Consider the following 23,596-nt stretch of genomic DNA (forward strand, 5'->3'; position numbering starts at 1 on the left):
GGCAGAATTTTTGATTGGGCACCCGTAGGTATCTGCCATGCCCGGATGGGGGATGGCGGCACTTGTTCTCCGGACACCGTGACTTGCACGGAGAAAAATGCCGCCCGGTGGTCGAGGATTGAACTCGGACCGGCTGTGCCGAATCCGTCGCGTTAGACCGCTCGGCCACCTCGTCCCCCAATCAGTAATATTCTACTGTCAAAATGTTAAAAAAATTTAAATTAAATAACTATTAATTTGTTACCTATAAAATTCATAAATATATCAATATAGTTTTGTTATTTTTTTTTTATTATTAGAAATTGTAAATCTAATAACTTTTATTGTTTAAACTAATTGTACTTGATTTCTCAATATGTTTGTCTAATAAATATTGTTAAAAAGTAATAACGCATCAAAACCACATTAGTACATTTTTTTTTTAATATTAAGCTCTTAACATTTTCTATATACATTAAAAAAATAGCAATAAATAAAACATTTACAGCATATTAAAATACATAAAAAAAAAATTAAAATAAGTAACTTGCTTTCAAATTTATCTTCTATGGCTAATAACAGAGATTACTCGGTATATAATAATAATAATAATAAAAGGAATAATAACCAATTACAAACTGAGCGACAAATACAAAATAATATTTTATAGAGAAGTTTAAAAACTCGTTGCACTTATAAAATAATCATTTAAATTGATTATAAAAGTTTATTTATTAATATAAAATATAAAATTAAATTTATAATAAAATAGGTTTAGTTATTAAATAAATTCACAGCTTTTTGAAATATTTGTTTTGGGATATATTAGAATAAATGGCACCGTGCTTTGGACCACAATAGATTATTTAAATTTATTAAACATATTATTTATAAATAAATATATTTTTATTAACATTTTATTAGTTTGTATTATTTTACCTAATTTAAAGCAGCAGATGTTAATAATGCAACTCCTCTTTCATAAAATGTGTGATGATCTTGTCCGGGAGCTACATCTAGTTCTACAGTGAATAATAATTCAGCTCTAGTAGAATTTAAATATACTGGTAGAGACAGTTTATCAGGTCTTAAGTGCTCTTCTGCCGATACACTGGAAAATATAAGTTTAATTTAGAAAATAAACTTTGACAAGACATTTTTAGTAAATAAAATACACTCACTGTGTCCATCGTAACAATGTCACTGGTAAATCAGTCATTATGGATGAAGTTAACAACAACTGATTATTACGACATTGTGCACCCTGTAGTTTTAAACCTTAGATCATAAAAAATGGTTATCAATAGAATATGATTTTTTTTTTTTATATACAAATGCTTACCAATAACACCAAAGCTACATTCGTCCTGTTGAACTGAATCATACTCTAATGCATCAGTAATAGTCACATCTAGTATTAATTCTTCTAAGGACCAAGAGTTGGCTTGTGCAATACACTGTCTGGTAGCTGTTATATAAGCTTCTGGATTTAATAAACCCCCAAGCCACACTGGGAATGACTATAAATAAAACAGTTGTAAGTATAGAACTAATACAAAATAATTGTACTCAAATGGTTTTAATAACTTACTTTGATTTGATTGGCACCTCGTTGAGAAACAAGCTGTGATACTTGCTGTAGTTGCTTGACACGTTGGCTAAAATCAGACACCCATTGGATTACTGTACATCCACTGGGCACTGTGTATCGACGCCAACCAACTGGCAATTTTCCTTTGACCAAATCACTGAACAAGCTCCTATGATAGTTGGTTTGTTTCTTTTCGCCCTGCGAATAACAAAAAATAAATAAATAATACAAAATTATTAATGTACACTTGGTATAACATTGAACATACTTGGCATATAGCTACTACTTCATTTAAATCATGAATAACTTCTTGTAATAACTTTGAACCAAAGTTGACTTCTCGTTCGAAATATCGATAAAGCGGATCCTTGATGTTCTCTACAGTACGTTTTAATGTCTGAAGTGATTGAGGTAATAGTTGTAACCAGGTAGTTGCTGAGTTATGCAATGTTCTCATCCAAGCTGGACGACCATCGGATGTTGGAAGTCCAATACTAGAATCCGGTCCTCCATCTTTAACAGCTTGTTCAGTAACATAAGCAAGTTCATCTTCATCCTCAAGTTGTTGCATCTTCAATAATTTGCTTACCAAATCGGTACCTATTTAATTATGAATTAATTAATCATAAATTTATAAATCAAAAATAGTTACTTCTAAGTTCTTGACATACCTCTAGTTGTCAGTAGTACTTTTTCAGCATTGTTAGGTAATCCTAACCACGATGGTGATTGTCTATCTGACAAATTTTCAATCCAATGTAAAAAGTGATCTCGTCTTGATCCATTGGGCATTGTAATATGCCTAAATTAAATTTGTTTAGGTTAAATATTGTAAAATTTTTAAATAAAATGAAGTATATTAATTGGTACCTATTATCTCCTCCAACACCATCTACATTAGCTACTAATGCAAATCCTGTTTCAAAACTACGTGCTGTGAACAACTTGCTTAAAAATGATGTCAATAGCCTTTGATCATAGTCATTGTCAATTTTACCACCATAAATACATTGTGACAATAAAGTAACTAGTGCGTCCCATGGAATTTTCTCAGGAGGTAAATTTGTACGGCTCTAAATGTTAATTAAATTAATTAAACAAATTCAAAATCTATTTTATTACTTAAATAAAAAATATACTTTGGCTGTTGTTTCAATCCATGTATCCAATGTGTCACAAGCAACTCTTAGATCAGATTCATTGAATTCATAATGTTTGGCCCAACCAAGTGGAGTATAACGTAGACGCTCTTGTACAATAGCATGGAACCATGCAAGTAAAAAGTATAATCTGGCTCTTTCATTGGGTACTTTCATCATGCGTGATGCCGGGATCTAAAATCACAATATATTAAATATTTTGCTATTTAAGCAAACCGATTTTCAATGTTTACAGTGTTGAATGTTCGTAACAAATTGGCTTTTACACCAGGTGGAGGCTCAAATACAAATATGCGTCCTGCTCTCAATAAGTTTACGGGTACAGCAGAATTTATTTCCATAGTTAAAAATAGTCTGAAGTTAGTATGTGGTTGAAGACTGTGTAGTTTCTTTTCAAGCTGTACCAACCATTGAGGAGCCAAATGAACATTTTTCAACAAGACCCATCTTAAAATTATGAAAAAAAAATTAAAACATATTATTTAATATTTATGATAGCACAAAATTAGTATTATGTTGCATACCGTCCAAGACGAACTGCGGAATTTATAGCTTCGGTAGCTTGACGGAAACCTTCAGCAGAACCAATTGCTACAGACGACAATAGTTGGTTATGTTGAGTAGCAAGATCATCAACACGGCCAGAAGCATCATACCCAGGGGCCGAGCACAAAAGTGCTGGAACACTACAGTCCAATTCATTTAGGACAATAGTAGCCAAGTCAGGTTCTCGCTCTGCTGAAGAGGTTAATTGAGTACCCAAAGTTGCTTCGACAAATAGATTAGCTGACGCTATCACTCTATCTGGTCGGAATGCCTAATTTTAGAATTAAAAGAAATATAGAAAACACATATGTATATCACTTAAATTAAAGAAGTGGTGTATTGGAAATACTTGAATAGCAAGAAGTTGATACATGGCAGTAGCCACAGGACTAAACGGAGTTGATTCGTCCCACAATTTAGGAACACATTGTTCAGGTGTATTTTGTGCAAGCCATGGGCCAAACTCTGGCATTTCCTCGACTCGTTCTGATAAATTTTTAAATGATGAAATTCTATGTGATAACCTAATCATGGCTTCAATTTGTTCTTGGTTCAGACTACTAAGAGAACCTTGTCCTGATGAGTTATTAGAACTCAAAACTCCTTCTTTACCGCGAAGGAAGAATTGGAACTCAGAGTCCAATATATTACCAATTGGAGATCCCTTTAAACTGATTCGACACAACAATATTGCTAATGTCAACCTATCATTATGTAACATTCCTCTGGCTACCCTTTCATAACATACCTAGAAATTATTTAGTGGTTGTTTTAATATCAATACAGAAAATAATTTTTTAATTCTTACAGTGAATAAATCCTTAGTAACAATATCTAATCGAGATGTGTGATCAGTGACAGACGCCAATCTGGGATTAGACAATAAAACTGAGCTGAAGATATCCAAAAAGAATTTTAATGAATACTGATAGAGGAAATGCACTTGATTTAAACTGTCCATAGTGAAATACATGTTACTACAAGCTTGTGCTAAAGGTTTATATTGTTGCGAAACTGTTTCTATTTCAGCAATAACTTTGTCTGTTTCTTCCACCTTTTTGCTGATATCTGCAGCTTCTTGTTTAAGTCTTTCTAATGTTGTTATTACAGAATCATTGTCCAATATTTTACCTTTAGCTTCATTTAATGCTTGTAACAGTGATTTTTCCAACTGTCTCAAACGCAAGTGGAATTCACCTAAAACAAAAGAGGTTTTTAATACACTGCTTGATCAATAATAACATAATAATTAAGACCCGGAACTTGATGCATTTGCATCTTTTTTTCTAATGCTTACGAGGCTCGTCTAAACAAAAATTTAATTCATGGAATATAGAATTCAATGGTACAATTTGTATTTTGTATTTTTAGAGAATTTATTGCTTTACAGTCATTTTTTAGTATTTTTAGTGCATTATATTCATTTTTGTACTTTTTTTTTAGATTTATTTGTATTTTTCTTGTTGAAAGTTATACTTTATCATAACACATTCAGTTTCCACTAGCTTGTCGATTATCAATGTTCATTATCTTTATCATTTGTTGTCGCATTCTACGATTATTTAATAAACTGTAGGCCGATACTAGTTTAGAACCGGTCAATTAGAAAAAAATTCCCAAAACTTGATCAAATTATTTCAAACTTCAAAAAAATATTTTTGAAGGGTCCTTCGAGAGTAAACATTTTTAAAGAGCTAGTACCTATAATAAATATGATTTATGACCCATAAATTGTATAAAACGTAATTTTTGGTATTTCTATGGTAATTGTTTAAGTGATTTTTTGATGTTGATAAGTAATTTAAAAGTTTTTTTTTGTGTGCATTTTTTAAAGATTTTTAAGTCACCAAGTTTTGGGCCCTATTAATAATAAGTAATTACATGTATTAACAAATATACATACCTTGAAGTTTGAGTAAGTCGGATCGTTTTGTGTCAATATCAGGCCTTTCAGCTTTCAATACACGATCTAAGCATTGACTTTGTAATGATGATCTAGTTACTGTAAAGTTGACAAACATTACTCTAGAACATATGTCTGGTGAAAATTCAACAGTTGGATCACGAGTAGATAAAAATATAACAAATTTTGGTGATAAATCTATATCTTGGTCTCCAAGTGTTATTAAAACACGACCTCCAGTACGACGAAGTTCTCGGTTTAATACAGGATTCAAAATTGGATCATAGTTTTCAACATCCTAAAAGTGTAAATAAACTGATGATATAGCTCTTAACATTTTTAAATTTAAATACTAAAAATATTCCCAACAACCAATTACATTAGGATGTTTTTCTAAAAATAAAAACAATATGTTTGAGATGATATTGTGATATCAATCAACTAAGTTTTTTAAACAGTGAGAGGAAAGAACATCAAACATTTTCATGCATTGATTACAAAATAAAAATAAAATAAATGTACTTACTTGAACTAGCAACGGATTTCCAAAACGTAATGCAGATTCGAGATTTTTTCTAAAGGAATCGTCCAAGAAACTTGTTTTTGTGATCTTAGCATCTGCATACTCTTTGAGAATAAACTCAGTTGCTTGTCCCGATGGATCAATTATTAATGGATATCTATTGTATCTCTATAATAAAAAGTAATAAATTAAACACCACAACAGAAAAATTATGAAAAAAATTGACATATACCTTCAACATAATAGCATTTTCGGTACATAAGTCATCTGTAGGTAATGAATTAGCGTGCCAACGAAGCCTTTCATCTGGATTTGACAAATATTCAGTCAATGCTATATCAGATCTATACTGAATACCAGCTAAATATAAATGCTGACACCAGGTTGTAAACAGATTTTGACGATACTAATATAAAACATAAAACATTGATTAGAATAGAATAGAATAACATTAAAATTATTAGTATATATAAACAACACTAACATGTTGATCAAAGTAACCAGCATACGCTAAATAGGCTGATGATAGAAGAACATCTCCAATAATTGTAGCCATCTGAGATCTGAACGTATCTCTTGTGCTCTCCCATCTTTCTCTCTCGATCACCAAAGATTTTAAAAGAGCAATTGATCGATCAACCTAAGAATGTATTTAATTTATTTAGTAAAAAAAAAAAAAAACCATTAATTCAAAAGCATACTTTGCTCTGGACATTTTCTAAGTCAGATTTAATTGCTTGAGCTTGTGAAATTAGTTGTGCATACTCTTCTTGATATTCAGTGATTGTTTGTTCTAACTGAGCAATAAGCGATGTAGTTTCTTCATTTTTAACTTTGTTTTCTGATGCTTGATTTTCGAGAGATTTTAATTCATCTCTTAATGGTTCCACTTTTTTTAGTACATCCGCATAACTAACCTAGAATAAAAATTATCAATATTAAATTTACTAATACAGTTTGAAAAAAAGATTTAAATAGAATAAAATCGAAATTAAAATTTATACCTGAGCTATAGCCCATTTAACCATAGGACCACAAGCCATACTAGCACGATTAACTTTTTCAAATGTGTAATCCGGGTTATTCAAATACCTACTATGCATTTTTTCACGAACATCATCACTGTAAAAATAATATTTTTATTAACATTTTTATTTTTATGATTCAATTTTGAAAGTTTTCACTTACGAAATATTTTCTGTACTAAAGTTGTTAACGATTGAATTAATGAAATTTTCCCGCATGACAACTGCTCTGATAGCTTTCCAATCAGATGCATTTTCGCCAAGCAACAAACAAATGGATTCTAATGCCAACTTAACAACTGCAGGTGGATTAGCCATTGATCGTACCTCAACTAATTGTTGTTTCTTGATTTCCTTAACAGCTATAAAAGTATATATTTTGTAGTGAACATTTTAAACGCATTTAAATTTTATTGTTAAGTATTTAATTATAGATTACCTTGCTGAGCATCCATGACAGCGGGTTCAACATGTGCAAGATCAGCCATAACATCTTTTCGTTTTTCTGATATTAATACTTGTTGTTTCTTGATTTGTGCTTGTATTTCTTGTGATTGTACTTTACGCTTTTCAGCTTCATGCTGTTCTTTAAACATTTGCTGTAATTTGGCATTAGCTGCCTCGTTTTTGGTGTTTAATTCTATTGATTTGACTGCTAATGATTTTTGCATCTCTTCCACCTGCTCAACTGTTTCAGCTATTTTTGATAGACCTACATTCAAATGGAGTTGTTGTTCTTCAAGTTCAGCTCTCTTTTCTTTATGTAATTTTACAAAATGATTGATAAAATCCAAATAATGTCTAGGGGTAATTGCCATTGTTCTTGAGCCTCTTTTCACCAATCGGCTGTTTGCCTTATGCAATGTTTGGTGTACATAAACAAAAGCATTTACAACTGCAGTACGATAATCTGGAATACTAGGAACTAGAGAGCAAGCAGATGGGAAGAAATCAGGAGCTTTCCACATTGGTGGTCCATCCAAGTCAACAGATCGAGTGAATTCTTGACCAACCTATTGGGAATATAAACAAGAGTTAAAAAATGTAATTCTGAATTAAATTGAAAATATTTACTTGGAATAATGCTGTATCTGACCAGTCTCCAAACCAATTAAGAACACATCTGTTAAAAAGTGCTGGAGAGGTAGCTGCCCTGTCTTTTAATCCTTCCGAACTAGGATTCATAGTGAAAACAACATGCAAATTTCTCATTACTTGACCAGTGAACCATTTATAAAGTTCTTCATTTGAATCTAACATAAGACCTTCTCTCTGACTTCCTTCTTTACATTGGGTCATTAAAGTAGTATATTCGTCTCCTAAAAGTTAAAATAAATTTAAAATAAGGAACATATTATATGAACTCTTTAATTATTACATACCTTCAAATAAACCAGGAACTTCTCCGTTAGCCAACAAAGTGTTCATACGTTCAAGAAAACCTGATTCTAATACATTTGATTCATCCAGTATGAATGTTATTTTCTCATTTTTACATCCAGATCTTCTCAATACTGCTCTCAGATCTTCATCAAAGTCTTCGCTTGTGTATTTGTTATGTACCTAAGAAAAAATAAACAAATAAGATAATCATAGCAAATGTTTTTGTAAATAAATGTAAATTCATACCTAGTTGCACAAAATTGCAATAAATAGTAAAAACTAAATACTGATTATCTGACAACTGATGATAATATAAAATAGAGTAACAAAATAAATTTAGTTGTACAATTTTACTTACTCTGATTTGGAAAACAGAAAGACCATTCATAAATGCAACAAATCGTGAGAGTGTAGTCTTGCCAGCTCCAGAAACACCAATTAACAACAAATGACCTTGAGGTTGTCTAAATATTCTGTCTATTCGTAATACATGATCCAATACTTCATCAAAAAGTACAATTTTTACATCTAATTCTTCTTCGTAGAATACCTAAATAAATAATGAATTGAAAATATTAATAACTGTAGAATAATGATAAGATATTGAATCATTTCAATACCTTTAGTCTTGCAGCAACATAATCTCGTAATTGTTTTCTTTCAACAGGTACATAATCTTTATGTAACCAATTGCTATAAAGTATTGGTCTTTGAAGAGCTTCTTCTTTATTAATTCCAGGAAAATGTTTCATGGCAACTATATCAATATTTTCGTTAGTCCATTGACGTTCAACATCATCTACTAGACGATCTTGGAAGAGACGTAATGCTTCATGTGCCCACAGACGTACTAAACCATCAACACTTAATGTTTCTAAAGGTCTAAAATAATTGTGTTATTTTATTATTATTTAATATTTATTCATCTTAAAACAATATTTTAATCAAATAATAATTTTTACATTATATTTAAAATGGATTTGTTTACAAGATGAATTACCTGATTGCCTCACAAATTCCTCTAACCCAACGTGTCATCTCTCTAGGAGAATATACATAATGGGGTTGCATGTCTTGAGTGAACCGATCTTGAGATGCTAAATAAAATTCGACCATTGCATTTGTCAAGGGCTCTGCATAACCACGAAGGGTAGGAATTAATCGCAACATTGCTCTGCTGAAGGTTCCATAAATCTAAATAATTATTAAATACAATAAATAATTTTAAATGAAAAATTATAAGCATATTATAAGTAATTTACCTGTTTCAAAGAGGTTTCACCAGGGTAGTCAACATATATTACTGGGACATGGCGTAAGAATCTATGTGATAAAGGTTTTCTACCAGGATCTGTCGGTGGATTACATGCTCCAACAAATTGTATTCTTTCCAAAGATACCCAAGCTTGATCTCCAGTTGGTCTAGAATTATTTAATATTAAGATTATCACCAATATAAAAAATAATTTACCTTAATATGCAAAAATAAAATAATAGAAATATTTATTTACTTGTAAAAACCTCTTCGTTCCACTAATTGTCGCAAGAATGATATTACTCTTTGAGTACCATAGTTATCCATATCGGGTAAATTGATTTCATCACAGAATAATACCAACCATTTACCAAGCTTCATGCAAAACAAAAGAATAAGAATAAAAACTTTAATTTAAATATTATTATGACGTTTGTTGCTTACTTGAATAGGAGAAAGGAAAATTCCGTTAGGTGTTTTTCGGTATTCACAGTAATGATCAAACGTTTTTAATAAAAGTTCTGGGGTGGTTGCTGATGAAAAGTTCAAGCCAACAACTTCCATATCAGGAAGAGCTCTTAATGCCGAAAATAAGGTCATTGTTTTCCCAGAACCAGGAGGACCACATAAAACTGAACACATTTTCAAATATTAATTTTGGTTTTACTGTTTTTCTTTACTTTAGGTAACTATTTTAATTGTCGATTATTAACTTACCCAAGGGTTTATGTTCTGCAAGCCATGTGTATAGCAATGTTTCATGTCTTACAGTGTCTAATGTAGGAACAACAACATCAGGTGATGCAACTTTATGAGTTTCAACTTCTACTTGTGGAACTCTATTAGACCAAGGAACCCAATCTCCATGGACATTGACCTGGTTAGAAAAATTTTTTAATGAAATAGCTAAAATATAATCCACATAGGAATAACAAAAAATATTAAAAATATATTTACTTTGAAGTATAACTATCAATAATGTTACTAAATTATTTAAAATATAAAATAAAAATGTAATTTACTATTTAGTCATCTACAGACTAACTATATCAAAAACTTACTTCATAATCAATAATGTTTTCAGTCATTGGCGGTAAAGCTACAGTTGTTACAGATCTAATGAATTCACCAATGTCAGAACGCACTTTCAATTTTGCATCACCAGCAAAACTCCATAATAAAGCGTAAACTAAACATTTAGGAATATACTGTTCTAATTGGTCATGCGGAAGTGGAAAATCTGAATGAGTCCTATTATATTGAAGAACATTCCTGAAAACAATAAAATAACATATTATAATATTTGTACATGTTAAATATCTTTCATATAAAATAAATTACCTAATACTTTGATTAATCATAGAAAACAATGATCCAAGTGCTCTTAATCGGGTAAAGTCCATAATATGTTCTTGTTTTATAGCATATTCTAAGCATCTAACAACTAAACCATCTGATGATAAATGAGGTTGTAACATTGTCACAATATCCAATTGAAGCTACATAAACAAATAATATTTAACTTGACGCATAAAGGTCATTGAATATATGCAATTAATACCTGTAAAGTTGGGGACGTAAATTGTTCAACAGTAGATCCTGATGTTGCAGAAACTGGTTGAGGAATAAGAGATATTGAATCTTCATCTCCTTCATCAATAGGTATGCTTTTTAAACGACTCAAATAATTCTCAAATATCATTTCAGTAGTTAAAACATCCTCACTAAACCATATCATACCACAACGAGATACAGTAGCAAGAGTGGCATATTTTAAATCTTGTACCTAAAACATTTAAATTATCATAAAATTTATTTCACATTAACTATAATCTTCATTATATTTTTCAATACGTTTTGAATCGTGCGATATTGAAATATTGAATATATCAAAATGAATATATATATATAAGATATTCCAATATTTCTATGACTATCATAAATATCAATACTCAAATACTCAATTGACTAGGTACTAGGTAGTAACTAGTGGGTATTATATTAACAATTAATTGTTTTGAAATATATTATTCAAGAGGTTTGGCATTAAAATCAGTTTAGCTTGCTGTACATCGATTATCGATATATTTCAATTATTGATATATTACGATTAACGATATATTACGATTATCGATACCTAAATTTCTGAAAAAAAGTTAGCGATATCGATATCGATAGTGTTGAAGAAGCCTATTATCTAGTGAACTTCATGGGATTTTTAGATTTTAATTTCTAAGCAAGTATTTTAAACACATTTTAGTAACAATTCACAATTTTAAAACACTCATAACTTGTTTTAAAATTAAAATATAAAAACCCTATAAGTTTCACTAAATAATATTCTTAATTCTAAATTTTATAAGAGGTTAAAATTCACTTTAATATTTGAACTAACAGAGCTAAACGTGATCTACAATGCGTACATACAATTAGTGAGAGTAGAATTATTACATACACGCGTGCAGATGTAGCGCCCTCTTAAAAAACTACTGTGAAAATGATGATATAATTAATCCACAGAAATAAAAGTAAAAGAATGCAGGGAAATAAACAAAAGTAGTTTTGATTATTAAAATAAGTCAGACTTTAATATATACTATTAATACTAAATATCTTAATATTAAAATAAAATAAAATAAAAATTACAATCTAGTACTTACCTCAAACATAATTCGAACATTGGGTGGAAGTGATAAACGTTCTCCATTTGGTAATGTTAATAACTTGTTATCATCCAAAACAGAATTTAAATTTTCAACCCATTCAGGATCAACATCACCATCAAAAATGATCCATTGTCTTTTGTTAATTTCACCACGAACATTATCAACAATTTTTCTAAAATTTAAGCATTATTATTTAATATTATTACAAGTTATAATGGGATATATTAAATTTAAAAATACAGTTTAGATATTTCTATATTTTTCTTACCTTAATATATGAGTAAATAAACCATCAGTCCATTCCCTAGTATTTGGGTCTAAAGCACCATACAAAGCTTCTTTAGATATGGCCTTTGGATCAATTACATGAGCTTGTCCTTCCATTCCATCCATTCTTTCAAGAGCTTTTAATAATACTTTCCAAGCACTAGATTTACCTGATCCACTTGGACCAACCATCATTAAACCATGATTTAGTTCACAAATTTGATAAAGTTGTAGCACCTAAAATTACAATAATTTATTTTATATAAAATTATATTAATTTATGCAATTACTACAATGACAACCAATGATTGAAAATACCTTCTGAATCCATGTCTCCCCCATATAACACTAAGTAAGCGTGTAAATAAAATTTTCACTCAATAGTAAATTAATTTAATTATTGAGAGTTGATATAGAAAGAAATGTTAAGTAATTTATATTTAATATACTACCTTTTCCATCCAAGGACCACCAAGCTCGTCATCTTCTCCACAAACATAGTATTCTTCTTGGCATACTTTTCTTATTTGTTCTTTCAGTTCTAATATAATCAAGTAAAAAAAATATATTTAGTTTTATTTTTAATTGAATAATAATATTATTCACCTGTCATTTGAGCCCGTTTATATTGAACTTGAGGGAACACATCATTTAACAAAGAAAATAAAAGTGGAATATCTTCTGCGACTAGTTTAGGTACCATTGTTTCACACACAGATTGAATCAATATCTATAAGTAATATATTCAATAACAATGCAAATGTATAATATATAAATAAATATATTTTACTTCTTGCTCTGGTAGATTTTCTGCAATTTCTGCTTCATTCAAACTATGTCTTTCAGTTGTTGCACTAATACCTTTAATATGTTGGATACGATCTCTTTTAACATTTCCAGCGGATACTAAAACAGACTTTAATGCTCGCAGTCCAAAATCATAGTGAGATTGATTAGAAAGCTGTTCATCACATAATCTAAAATATATATTATACATTAAGATGTAAATAAATTACCTTGATCTTATTTTAAAAAAGTTTACTTACTTGAAAAATGGTACAATTTTGCATGCAAGTTTCTCTGCTGTACGGAAACCTTGAGAAAACAACATAACTTCTGCTATAAGTTGTCTATCAGGTTTAGTCATGGCTAATGACCGGAATAACTTTTTAAGATTGTCTGGAAGATTTGAACGACCAGCATAACCAGGATTCATAGTAATGAATATTGCCATGTCCGTAGATACCCTTACTTGTTTTCCAACTAGTTCTACGGTGATATCTATTAAAAAGAAAAATATGATTTTAAATAATAAAATATAATATGGTAAGTAATCAAGATATCCAAAAAAAAATAAAAATTTAAATATTTAAGAAACCAACTGTGGTAAATAACTAATAAAAAGATTCACAATTGTAAATTGTAGAAAATATTTCTAAATTAAAAATTATAAGCTGAAGAAATTATGATTAAATTCATGAATACCTATATATAATGTTATATTTATTGTATTCATAATACATAAATAAATATATACAGGTTTAAATTACATTTATATGTTAAGTTGTTTAATTTTTTTTTAAAAGAATAAAGAGACCCAAAGGTATATTGAGTAGTTGTGTTCTTAATAACATAAGATACCATGGAAAATTAGGAAGCAACATGAAATATTTGTTTTAGGTAAAACACAAATCCTAGTCTGACATTTACTTACTAGTTTTCTTAGAATCCATTTGGGACTTCAGTGCTTCTTGAATAGTTTGTATCTGTTGAGAGACAGCTGATAACATCCTTTCCTCTAATCTATTAAATTCATCAAAACATCCCCATGCTCCCACTTGACAAAGACCAACAAATATCCGCCCCATAGCTTGGAAATCAAAAGTTTCATCGCAGTTGAATACCAAGACAAAACGTCCTAACTGATGACCAAGAGCTTTGACAGACTCGGTCTTACCAGTACCAGCAGGACCTAAGATTAATAAATAAATGCAAGTTGAGTTATATTAAATACATAATTAAAAAATAAACTAACCAAATGGAGATCCTCCTAATCTAGCTTCTAAAGCTTGTGTCATAGTCAAGTAACAGCGATCAGTTAATGGAGTTTGAACTAATCGGTCTTGCACACCAAGGTATTCAAAGCCATAATAGAAGTTAGCATTAGCCATTTGTATAGTAAGTTGTTTTAAGACGTCAGTTTGATTAGTGTCTAAATAGAAACGCATTTCACAAAGCCATTCAAAAGATCGAGGGCTTGATACTTTTCTAGAAATCAGTCTTCTTGTGATCATTCGTTTATGAACATATTCGTTAATCTAAAACAGAATTAAAAGTAATAATAACAATTTATGGCAGTTATTAACTAATAACTATTAATATAAAATAAAAACATACTAAATATTCAAGTTTTTTTCGCCGTAATGGTGGTTGTTCTTGCAAAACAGAATCTGCTAAAAAGTTTAAGGATGTTTCAACTTGGGCCAATACATTTTCTAAAGGAGTTAACTTGGGCGTAGAATCATTTTCATTTTCACACTGCACTTGAATTTGGTGCAAAGCTGATTCTATGTCTTCACTCCACAATATTTGAGCAGATAACACAACAATTTGTGCTTGATAGTTATCACACCATGCCATAAAAGCATCGTGATCAATAGTTTCTTGTTTAAATTGCTTGCTATTAGTAACTGCTTCACTTAGACGTGATGCCAATGTAAATCGCATTTCTTTCTCAACCAATGTAAGCCATTCATTGATTTTGGGATGGTCAGTTGTAGATATAGGGTTAGTAAACATAACTTCTTCGCCTTCACGAGATGCTACACCAAGAATGTTTGTGGATGTTTCATCCAATATTATAGCAGCAACACCAGCGAACATTTTCTTGAAATGTTTCTGTAATCTTGAAATATTTTTACTATTTCCAATAATTTCTAAAAGATCTTCATCACCGACAAAATAAAATCGTGGGAAAGACATTCTTTCTCTTTCCAAATATTCTCCAAGAGCTTTTTGTATTTTTCCTAATAAATCAGCTAATCTTTCAAGAGATCGTTGTACTCCTTGAATATTAAGAACATCAATGACCATTCGAGATTTAGAAACTTTTTTCATCAGGCCCAAAAAGTCAGAACTGTGAAAATTATAACTCATATTATTCATACACATACAACATACATAATAAAATAAAAAATTGAATATTACCTAATATTGTGGAATCTTGAAGTTTCAACTGGTAGCAAAGTTTTAATATCAGCACTTCCTGAGAAAATACCTTCTAAATAAACCCAACGTCTTTGAACATCAATCCAAACATCGAACAAGGTATTAATTCGATTTAGTTTCTCTTCCCATGTTAAAGCTTCTTCTTCAAAAACCTGATTTGACATATCATATAATATAAATAAACATTAATATTGTACACGCAACAATTAATACAAAATGTTTTTTTTTTATATATATTACACAATTCTTTGAGCAAAACAGGAATTGTCTTTGTAATAAAACATTTTAAATGTGAGTGTCAATAACACACAAACCAAATATGATTCAAATATTGAATGTTAAAAAGGTCTTAAAAATCAATAAAATAATTAATACATACTTTGTAATAAGGTGATAATTTCATTGCTGCTACAGAATTGATATGTTCTTTAACTGTATTAAAGAGTTCATCCCAGCCTCTTATTAGACGACACTTATTTTGATAATTAATTAAGTCTAAAGAATATGACTGCCAAGTATCTCGGACCTAATAATCAAAATTAAGATTAATCTTCGATATAAAAATATAATTACTATTAGTTTATTTCTTTATGATATTAATTAGATTGTATGTTTAAACTATTGGTTTTATGTAATATATTTCAACTTTAATAAACATAAAAAGCAATGAACTTATCTAATTATTTACCTATATACTTCTGAAAATAATGTTACCATCAATAAATTTAACTAAAATAAATTAAAACACCCGTATTTTTTCATTAAAAATGAAAACTAAATTGCTGAAATTTATTGTTGAATTGTTAAATACACAAGCTCAAATAAACAAAGTATAAATCAAACTTATCTGACTAAAAAATAAAATAAAATAAAATATCTAAATTATAACTTACTTGTTTTAAAAATTCTTCTAGGGCCATTTCTCCTTGTGCAGTCATAATAATATCTTTAACAACTGCTTCGTTTGCTTGTAAATCTACATCCCAAATTTGTCCTAATGTTATATCAGAAAATGTCCAGGTCACTCTAAGTTTACGCATTAACTGTTTCCAATGACGATCTTTTAATGCATCTGATTTTAACTCTATCACAGTCATGTTAACCTGAAAAATATAAGTTTCCAAAGGTGTAAATTTAAATAGGTAGGTATATTAATTAGTTTTTATTTAATATTTCAATTATGAGGGCCCTACACACGCATCTGTGCTCTCTGTCTTATAAACACATAACATAGCAAGTTAAACGCTCCGCAGATCATATTTAGCTCTGTTAGTTAAAAAATTAGAGTGAATTGCCCTCTTATCAAATTTAGAAGCAAGATTATTATCTAGTGAACCCTTTTATATTTTTTTTAATTTGAATTTTAAAGCAAGTCATAAGTAATTTAAAATGCACAAAAAGTTTACATTTTTTAAATACTCATAACTGCTTTAAAATTAAAATATAAAAAAGCCCTATAAGGTTCACCAGAATAATCTTACTTCTTAATTATTTAAGAGGTCAAGTCACTCTAATATTTTAACTAAAAGAGCTAAATGAGATCTGCTAATCGTACAATTAGCTGTTATGCGTTTGTAAAACAGAGAAAACACATGCAAGTATTGCGCCCTCTTAAATATCAGATGACTAACATAATATAATGAAAAATAATAACACTATAAAAGACTCCAATAATTTATAAAATTATTTGTAACTAACTCTAACTATATTAGAAAAAAAAGTGAATACGCTTACCTTAACATAACTTTGCAAGAGCTTCTTAACATATTCATAAGAAGAATATTGTCTGAAACGAGCAGGCAATTCTTTTAATTGATTGGTTAAACCATCTAATTGTTGACGGAGTTTTCTAGGCTGAACTGAAAGCCAAGGTTTTTCACGGATTTCATCAATCTGTATCCATATTTTTGAAAGTTCAGACCAAACACCCTTAAGATCTTGCATTTCTTCAAAAACTACTATCATACGATCTTCAGCACTCGATAATGCGCTACCTAATAAATAAAAACAAAAATTTGTTGATATTTTTAAAATGTATAAAAATTTAAAACTATATTGTTAAAAAAATTTCTAAAAATTATAGTACAAACCTGCTGGATCTTTAAGTTCTAAGGCTTCTTTAGCTTTGGCTACATTATCTCTTTCTTCTTTAATACGTGTAAATTTATTCTCAAATACTTGAAGCTGGGATAAAGCATCATCAGGTTGTGTGTTTCCAGCAACTGGTTTACCCTGTTCCCATTCCAAAAGGAAATCATTTGTTCTGGTTTCCACAGCTTTATTTTCAGCAATTATCTTCATTTGAAGACTTTGAACCTAAATGTAAAAAATGTTGTGAAATAAATCTAAATCAATTGAATACACAAAACAATTAAATAAATAAATGTATTAATTACTTGAGTTTGAATAGATTTGTCTTTGCGTTTGATTATTTCATTAAATGCACTCCACTCGCCTTCAACATTATCTAAATCAAGCCAATTACTAGGAAATTGGAATCGTTGTCTTTCTAAAATCTTTTGTCCTTTTTTATAGAGATCAACTTGTTTTTCCCATACTCTCATACTACGTTTTAAAAATTGCACATAAGTAATAAATGATACAGCATCAGATGTACTTGCAGCTTCAATTGATTGTTTTTCCATATCGTTCCGAGACTAAAATAATCAATTTATTCTAATAATTAAGTTAATTTAAATAAAAATAATATTTTGTACAACTTACTTTAGCCACTTGAACATGAAATTCTGTCATACTATTACCAAGCAGTCCTCCAAATTTATTCAAAATTTCTTTATGCCAAGAATCATACTTCAAGGCTACTTTACTTTGAACCTTACCATATTCTATAATAAATGGTCCAAGATCTTTTCGAGTTTCAGTTGTATCAAATGTTTTACGAGATTTCCTAAAAATTAACATTGCATAATTAATATTATTGTGATTATTTGATAATTTTGACATAATTAAAACATAACAATAATTCTTACTGAATATCATTTAAATAGGTCATCCAAGTATTGATATCTTCTCCCATTTGACTATAAAGATTATCAGCTTGTAAATCCCACAAGGATTGATAAATTAGCCACTCTGACATGTATTTTTCAGCCTTAAAACAGATGCCATTACAAATACACGCTGAAATTGTATTATATTAAATATTTGAATACCTCATTTATTTTTCTTTCCATTGCTTCAAAAGCAGCTGTTAAAAATGTTTCCCCAGATGGTAGATTGGCTAAAAGATCTTGATATGTCTGAGATGTTGGTTGATCTAAACCAACTTGGTATCTAGAACTTTGTAATCTAACTTGTGACGTAACCACAGCTTGCCATGCAAAGAACTGTTGCATGAGTTGAACACGTCCTTCGCACAGATTTGGATACAAATAAATAGTTTGATTGGTTATTCTGACTTCAAGTATCTGCACTTTAATTTGAGGATCACCACCAAGCTTATTAGTTGGTTGAGGTGGTGCATCAGTATCCATACTCAAATCTTTCTGTTTTCCTTCTAATGCTTCAGTCCAAGCTTGTATACCTGCTTGGAGCCTTGAGGATAAACTTTTTTCAATCTATAATAATAAAATAATAATTTATTAATTTAATCTACAGTTAAATAAATAATAACTACAAACCTGTTGATCAAGACGTGTCACCCAAATATGTAAATTTGAATATTGTCTGAGCGACAAATCGTCTACTGCTCTTTGAATTTTAGAAAGAATATCTGCTAATGTGCTAGCAGAATATGCACAAGTTTCTAAAGATTTAACATCCAGGTCAAGCTGTTCTTCAACTACCAGAAGATCTTCGACTTTTTCTTGAAAAGCTAGTATCTGTTCTGCATACTTTTGAACATATTGATCAAGTTTATAGCTTTCCCATACCATTTGAACACCTTCTGCAATAAGTCCTTGAGTGTCTTTATGCAGCCCAGCTATTAATGGCACAATACTAGTTTTATCTTCAATCTGTCAAAAAAACATTTTTGTTATTAGTTACCTACTTGTTATTAAAAATATTTTAACTATAACTTAAGTAGAACCACTACCTTTAAATAAGAACTCCTATTGATTAGCTAATTAAAAATAAGATATAAAACATTATATAAATAAAATGTTTGAAAATTTATTTTGAACATATGGGTAGGAGAAAATAATGCATTATATTAATACATAAAAATCTTACTTTGTCCAAAGTACATTCATAAGTACGAACACTTTCACGCAGGGATATAGCAAATGGGTACAATTGATTTGCTTGATGAGCTTTATTAACAATTGCCAAAGGTACACGGAATCCAAGATTTTTTAAATGTCTCACTTCTTTTGATAAAGTAATTATCTCAGGTAAAAAGTTGACCTAACAAAAACATAATGAAATTAGATGCATTTATATAATATAAACGTTTAAATTAAATTCTTACCCTAAGTTTTAAAACATTTCCTCGACCAGTACGAGATCTTGTACTTTCAATAGTAAAAATTCTTCCAGATACACCCATATTTCTTTGTTGAACTCCTCGAGCCCAATCATCAAAAATGTCTTTTGTATTTAATTTTAGTCGGAAACTATCGCCATCAGCTTTTAATTTTTGACCTTCTAAATGATCTTCCCATCCTTTGCCTATTCAATTAAAATTAAATATTTTATTAACAAATTTTTTTTGTAGACTAATATTATATTATGTAGGTTAAAATTTACCCAAAACATCTTCAACTCTTCGTAGATAAGCAGATAATTGACTATCAATTAATTTTGCCCATAAAATGGAACCAGCTATTGGTGGTATGTCTTGTTGGTGGCTCAAATAGTATGCTTTACTTTGTGGATATTGAGTCTAGACAGATTAATATGAAAAATTGTGTTACAATAACAATATTTGTATTATATTTTTAGAAAAATTTACTTTAAACTTATCATGAAGAGCTTCAATATCTTCTTTAACTTTATTGATAAGTTGAGTTTGATATTCGCGTATAGCTCCACGTATATGTGGCCTTACAAATAGAGCATTAAAACGAGAAAATATGCGGAACATCTCATTAGCATTGCGAGCTGTTCCTAATTGATCTCTAAGATGAGCAGTAATTCTAGCTTCAACTCTGTCTATTCTTTCTTCATATCTTGCTACAGCAGCTTCCCAAGCTTCAACTCCCTCACGACTAATATCCAGACAATCCACAACTTTTATATTCTCGTAAGCTGAATTCACTTCCTAATAATAATAAATTAATAATAATTAAACGTGTTGTTTTAGATACTGGTCAAAATATCTAATAATAATTGAAAATAATATTTAGTATAGCAAATTCTTCAATACCTCTATAGCACTTGTATCTGGAGCTGGTGATAATGATACTGGACCTTGATCTTGGTCTTCGCGCACTTGAGATTGTTGAGCTGTAGGTCTAAGTACTCGCATTATAACTGCTTGCAATTGTTCATGTTGTTGCCTAAACTTTCTCATATGTTCAAGCCTTGTTTGTAATCGTTTATGATCTGGTTGTATACGCCAAACTACTTTGAATGTTTCATCTCGTTTTCTTTTTACTACATCCCTAAAAGCATTCAATAAGTTTAGTATAATATTATAAATCAAATTATTATATTATATTATATTTTATATTACCTCAAAATAACTTGAAGCTTATCAAATTCATCATCATATGCAGTAAAAACATTAAAACACTGTCCCATGACTTTTTCAAATTCATCATAGGGTATATGCATTAAAAACCTAGTACCTAACACCTAAAAACAGTAATTATTAGTATCAATATTACCAACCTTAAAATATAAAACAATACTTACTTTTAATAATTTTGATAATAAATCTCTTGAAATTGCTTCAACTAATTTTAATAATTTTGGTAAAGGATACTTTGTGCTCCGTATTTTACGTAAATGAATAAAAATATGTTCAATAGCAGTACGAATACGATCTAAATCTGTTGCTGCTAGAAGATCATTGATAGGGAAATCTTTCATTAAAGTGTTATAATCATTAACAGTAGCTAAAGCAGTCTTGAGACCAGTATCACTATCAAAACTGACAGTTGCATGAAAACGTTTGCCATGTTTTAAAATATCTAATGTAAGCCCTACTTCTAAACTATCACGCTTATCTTGTATACGATGTAAAGCTCTTTCTTTATTTAACCAAAAACTAATTTCTTGTAGAGCTGTTCCATTTAATGGATCTCTATCTAAATTGGTCACCTACAAAATTGAATATAATTTTATAAGTATGTTGAGCATTTTAATGATTTTGTTTAAACATCGATTTACTTTTTGTATTTCTTTGATCCAACGATTAACACCAGCTTGAAGCTGATTAAGAAACTTGGAATCTTCAACAAGAGCTCCAAAATCAGATACTTTTGGTTTACGATTTGGGTCATCGGCAAATTTGCTTATTACAGATAATACAGTTGGATTAATTGTTAATGTCACTTCAGGAATATCAATATTTTGTTGTAAATGAAGTAGACCCATTTCTAATTCAACCATAGTCTTTTCTACTGATGGAGCCATTTTATCACCATCTCTATAAAAACATCAATCATTATGGTTTAAATTTTCAGGAATGTTTAATTAGAAACCACTAACAAATCAATAACAAACAAGATATATTATAACAATACCTATCAGCTCTTCCCGATTCTTTTACATAACTCTTGAAGTATGGAGTAATAGCTTTACTAACTAATGCGTGCAATGTTTCATATGGTGAACCATCATTAAACTGTACAAGTCGCACTTGACTTGGAATTGGTTTATCGGCTTCTATCACTGTAGCTCTTTTCATAAAAGACAAGCTATACAAAAATTATTTTTAAAAAAAAGGTCAATTTAATTCAATTCAAATTTAAAAGGAAAATTGTTGTTTAAAACCTTGTCATTTTTTGATTGGTGAAAACAACTTCGTTCGACAAATAAAATATTGGTATATCTTTGTCATCTTCTCCGTCGGCGCCATTTTCCGTTTCTTCGTCTAAAAAAATATTAACGCTCGGGTATACATTATTTTTCGAAACTCAAAACTACTATTGTCGAGAGTGAAACCTTTGTTGACGCTCTTTTGGACGAAAACTGTCGAGGTGTTGGGGTCGGACAGAAATTTTTTGACGCATTCGAGGTTGACAGGATCATCGAACGCCAGATCCAGCATGGACGTGGTGGCCGACTTATCACCGTGCAGGACGGTGGACACCGTCTTCTTTAAGTAGTCGACAAACACGGCCGTGTCCATAATGGACAGCGAGTTGGCCGCGTTATCGTCCAACGAAGACAAGGCGTTGGCTGTGCCGCTGTCCAGCGATTCCGTCATCGTTCCTGTAAATTGAGGACGCCGAAGGCTGAAGATTACTTGTCGTGTGATAGATTTAATCTACATCTCATATAAGTAGGTACACGTCAGGTACGACGGACGACCGCAGACGTCGTTTACCTTTGCAGAGACGGACCGGAACTAGTCTGGAACTGGGACGGTGCCGGGGCTAGAGGAGGGACGAGAAAACGCGAGAAAATCGAGGGCCGGTTTTCGCGTTTTCACATGTTGATAAGGGGGGAAAACCCGAGCAGCGACGGCTCGCCGTTCGTTCGATCCGGACTTGCGGCTATACAGTGAGTTGGATAGGGTAGCCGCGACACGAGTAATAAGTCTATGCTCGAAACTAGGCTAAGGCGTCATGGCACGCGACGAAACACAATAATAATAATAATGAATAATGATGATATTTATGCTAATTCGGACGACACGAGAACGAGACGTGTATTTTTTGAATGACGGGGAGTAGCACACACACAGATATCGGATATGCACACTGCGCACCCGCACACACACACACACACACACACACACGCAGATGCCAGATATGAGAATCTAGAGATAATATGCACCTCCGACAACTTACAATATTGATGCACACCGCATTCACGTCCCCACGGAATATTGTGTACGATATCATCGGTCCGCGATCCGTCAGCCGAACGCACTGCGCCACTCGCCAGCGTTTTGAGCCGCCGACAGTGTGGCCAACGTGAACCGGCAACCGCCGA

General features: G+C 30.7%; 1 protein-coding gene across 4 annotated transcripts; it reads right to left on the reverse strand.

The window, feature by feature from the left end:
- Nucleotides 1-430: 430 nt before the first annotated feature.
- LOC132944362 (dynein heavy chain, cytoplasmic) lies at nucleotides 431-23,350 on the reverse strand. Of its 4 annotated transcripts, XM_061013662.1 has the most exons (65): nucleotides 22,986-23,350; nucleotides 22,601-22,870; nucleotides 22,430-22,529; nucleotides 22,180-22,353; nucleotides 21,824-22,082; nucleotides 21,347-21,754; nucleotides 21,165-21,286; nucleotides 20,856-21,093; nucleotides 20,442-20,750; nucleotides 20,237-20,372; nucleotides 19,959-20,158; nucleotides 19,721-19,894; nucleotides 19,584-19,610; nucleotides 19,168-19,503; nucleotides 18,700-19,104; nucleotides 18,517-18,638; nucleotides 18,251-18,434; nucleotides 17,923-18,183; nucleotides 17,617-17,842; nucleotides 17,261-17,520; nucleotides 16,420-16,629; nucleotides 15,906-16,052; nucleotides 15,506-15,678; nucleotides 14,696-15,434; nucleotides 14,334-14,616; nucleotides 14,013-14,270; nucleotides 13,345-13,579; nucleotides 13,089-13,275; nucleotides 12,905-13,028; nucleotides 12,751-12,839; nucleotides 12,617-12,646; nucleotides 12,300-12,535; nucleotides 12,026-12,203; nucleotides 10,927-11,151; nucleotides 10,707-10,864; nucleotides 10,427-10,637; nucleotides 10,083-10,242; nucleotides 9,810-9,997; nucleotides 9,622-9,740; nucleotides 9,373-9,532; nucleotides 9,111-9,304; nucleotides 8,731-8,992; nucleotides 8,469-8,660; nucleotides 8,110-8,290; nucleotides 7,802-8,046; nucleotides 7,167-7,740; nucleotides 6,891-7,089; nucleotides 6,707-6,824; nucleotides 6,404-6,619; nucleotides 6,187-6,342; nucleotides 5,935-6,108; nucleotides 5,706-5,870; nucleotides 5,180-5,477; nucleotides 4,085-4,473; nucleotides 3,626-4,024; nucleotides 3,255-3,547; nucleotides 2,964-3,177; nucleotides 2,710-2,904; nucleotides 2,441-2,643; nucleotides 2,242-2,372; nucleotides 1,839-2,170; nucleotides 1,571-1,768; nucleotides 1,322-1,499; nucleotides 1,161-1,257; nucleotides 431-1,090 (listed from the first exon to the last, which is right to left on the reverse strand). In XM_061013662.1, exons 2-65 carry the CDS (start codon nucleotides 22,863-22,865, stop codon nucleotides 919-921), a joined length of 14,091 nt encoding a protein of 4,696 aa, XP_060869645.1. In that variant the 5' UTR covers nucleotides 22,866-22,870; nucleotides 22,986-23,350; the 3' UTR covers nucleotides 431-918. The 4 variants fall into 4 exon arrangements, with proteins under 4 accessions (XP_060869645.1, XP_060869646.1, XP_060869647.1 ...); XM_061013663.1 differs by lacking the exon at nucleotides 19,584-19,610; XM_061013664.1 differs by lacking the exon at nucleotides 12,617-12,646.
- Between the last annotated feature and the right edge of the window lie 246 nt (nucleotides 23,351-23,596).

This window comes from Metopolophium dirhodum, chromosome 5 (genome assembly GCF_019925205.1).
Source record: "Metopolophium dirhodum isolate CAU chromosome 5, ASM1992520v1, whole genome shotgun sequence".
NCBI lineage: Eukaryota > Metazoa > Arthropoda > Insecta > Hemiptera > Aphididae > Metopolophium > Metopolophium dirhodum.

Excerpts from the sequence above, each read along its gene's own strand:
- LOC132944362 (XM_061013662.1), bottom strand. The coding sequence starts at position 22,865 with ATGACGGAATCGCTGGACAGCGGCACAGCCAACGCCTTGTCTTCGTTG. Across the intron at positions 14,617-14,695 it reads GAAAAAAACTTGAATATTTA|ATTAACGAATATGTTCATAA; the intron begins GTATGTTTTTAT and ends ATTCTGTTTTAG. Across the intron at positions 12,647-12,750 it reads GTGGTCCTTGGATGGAAAAG|TGTTATATGGGGGAGACATG; the intron begins GTAGTATATTAA and ends ACGCTTACTTAG.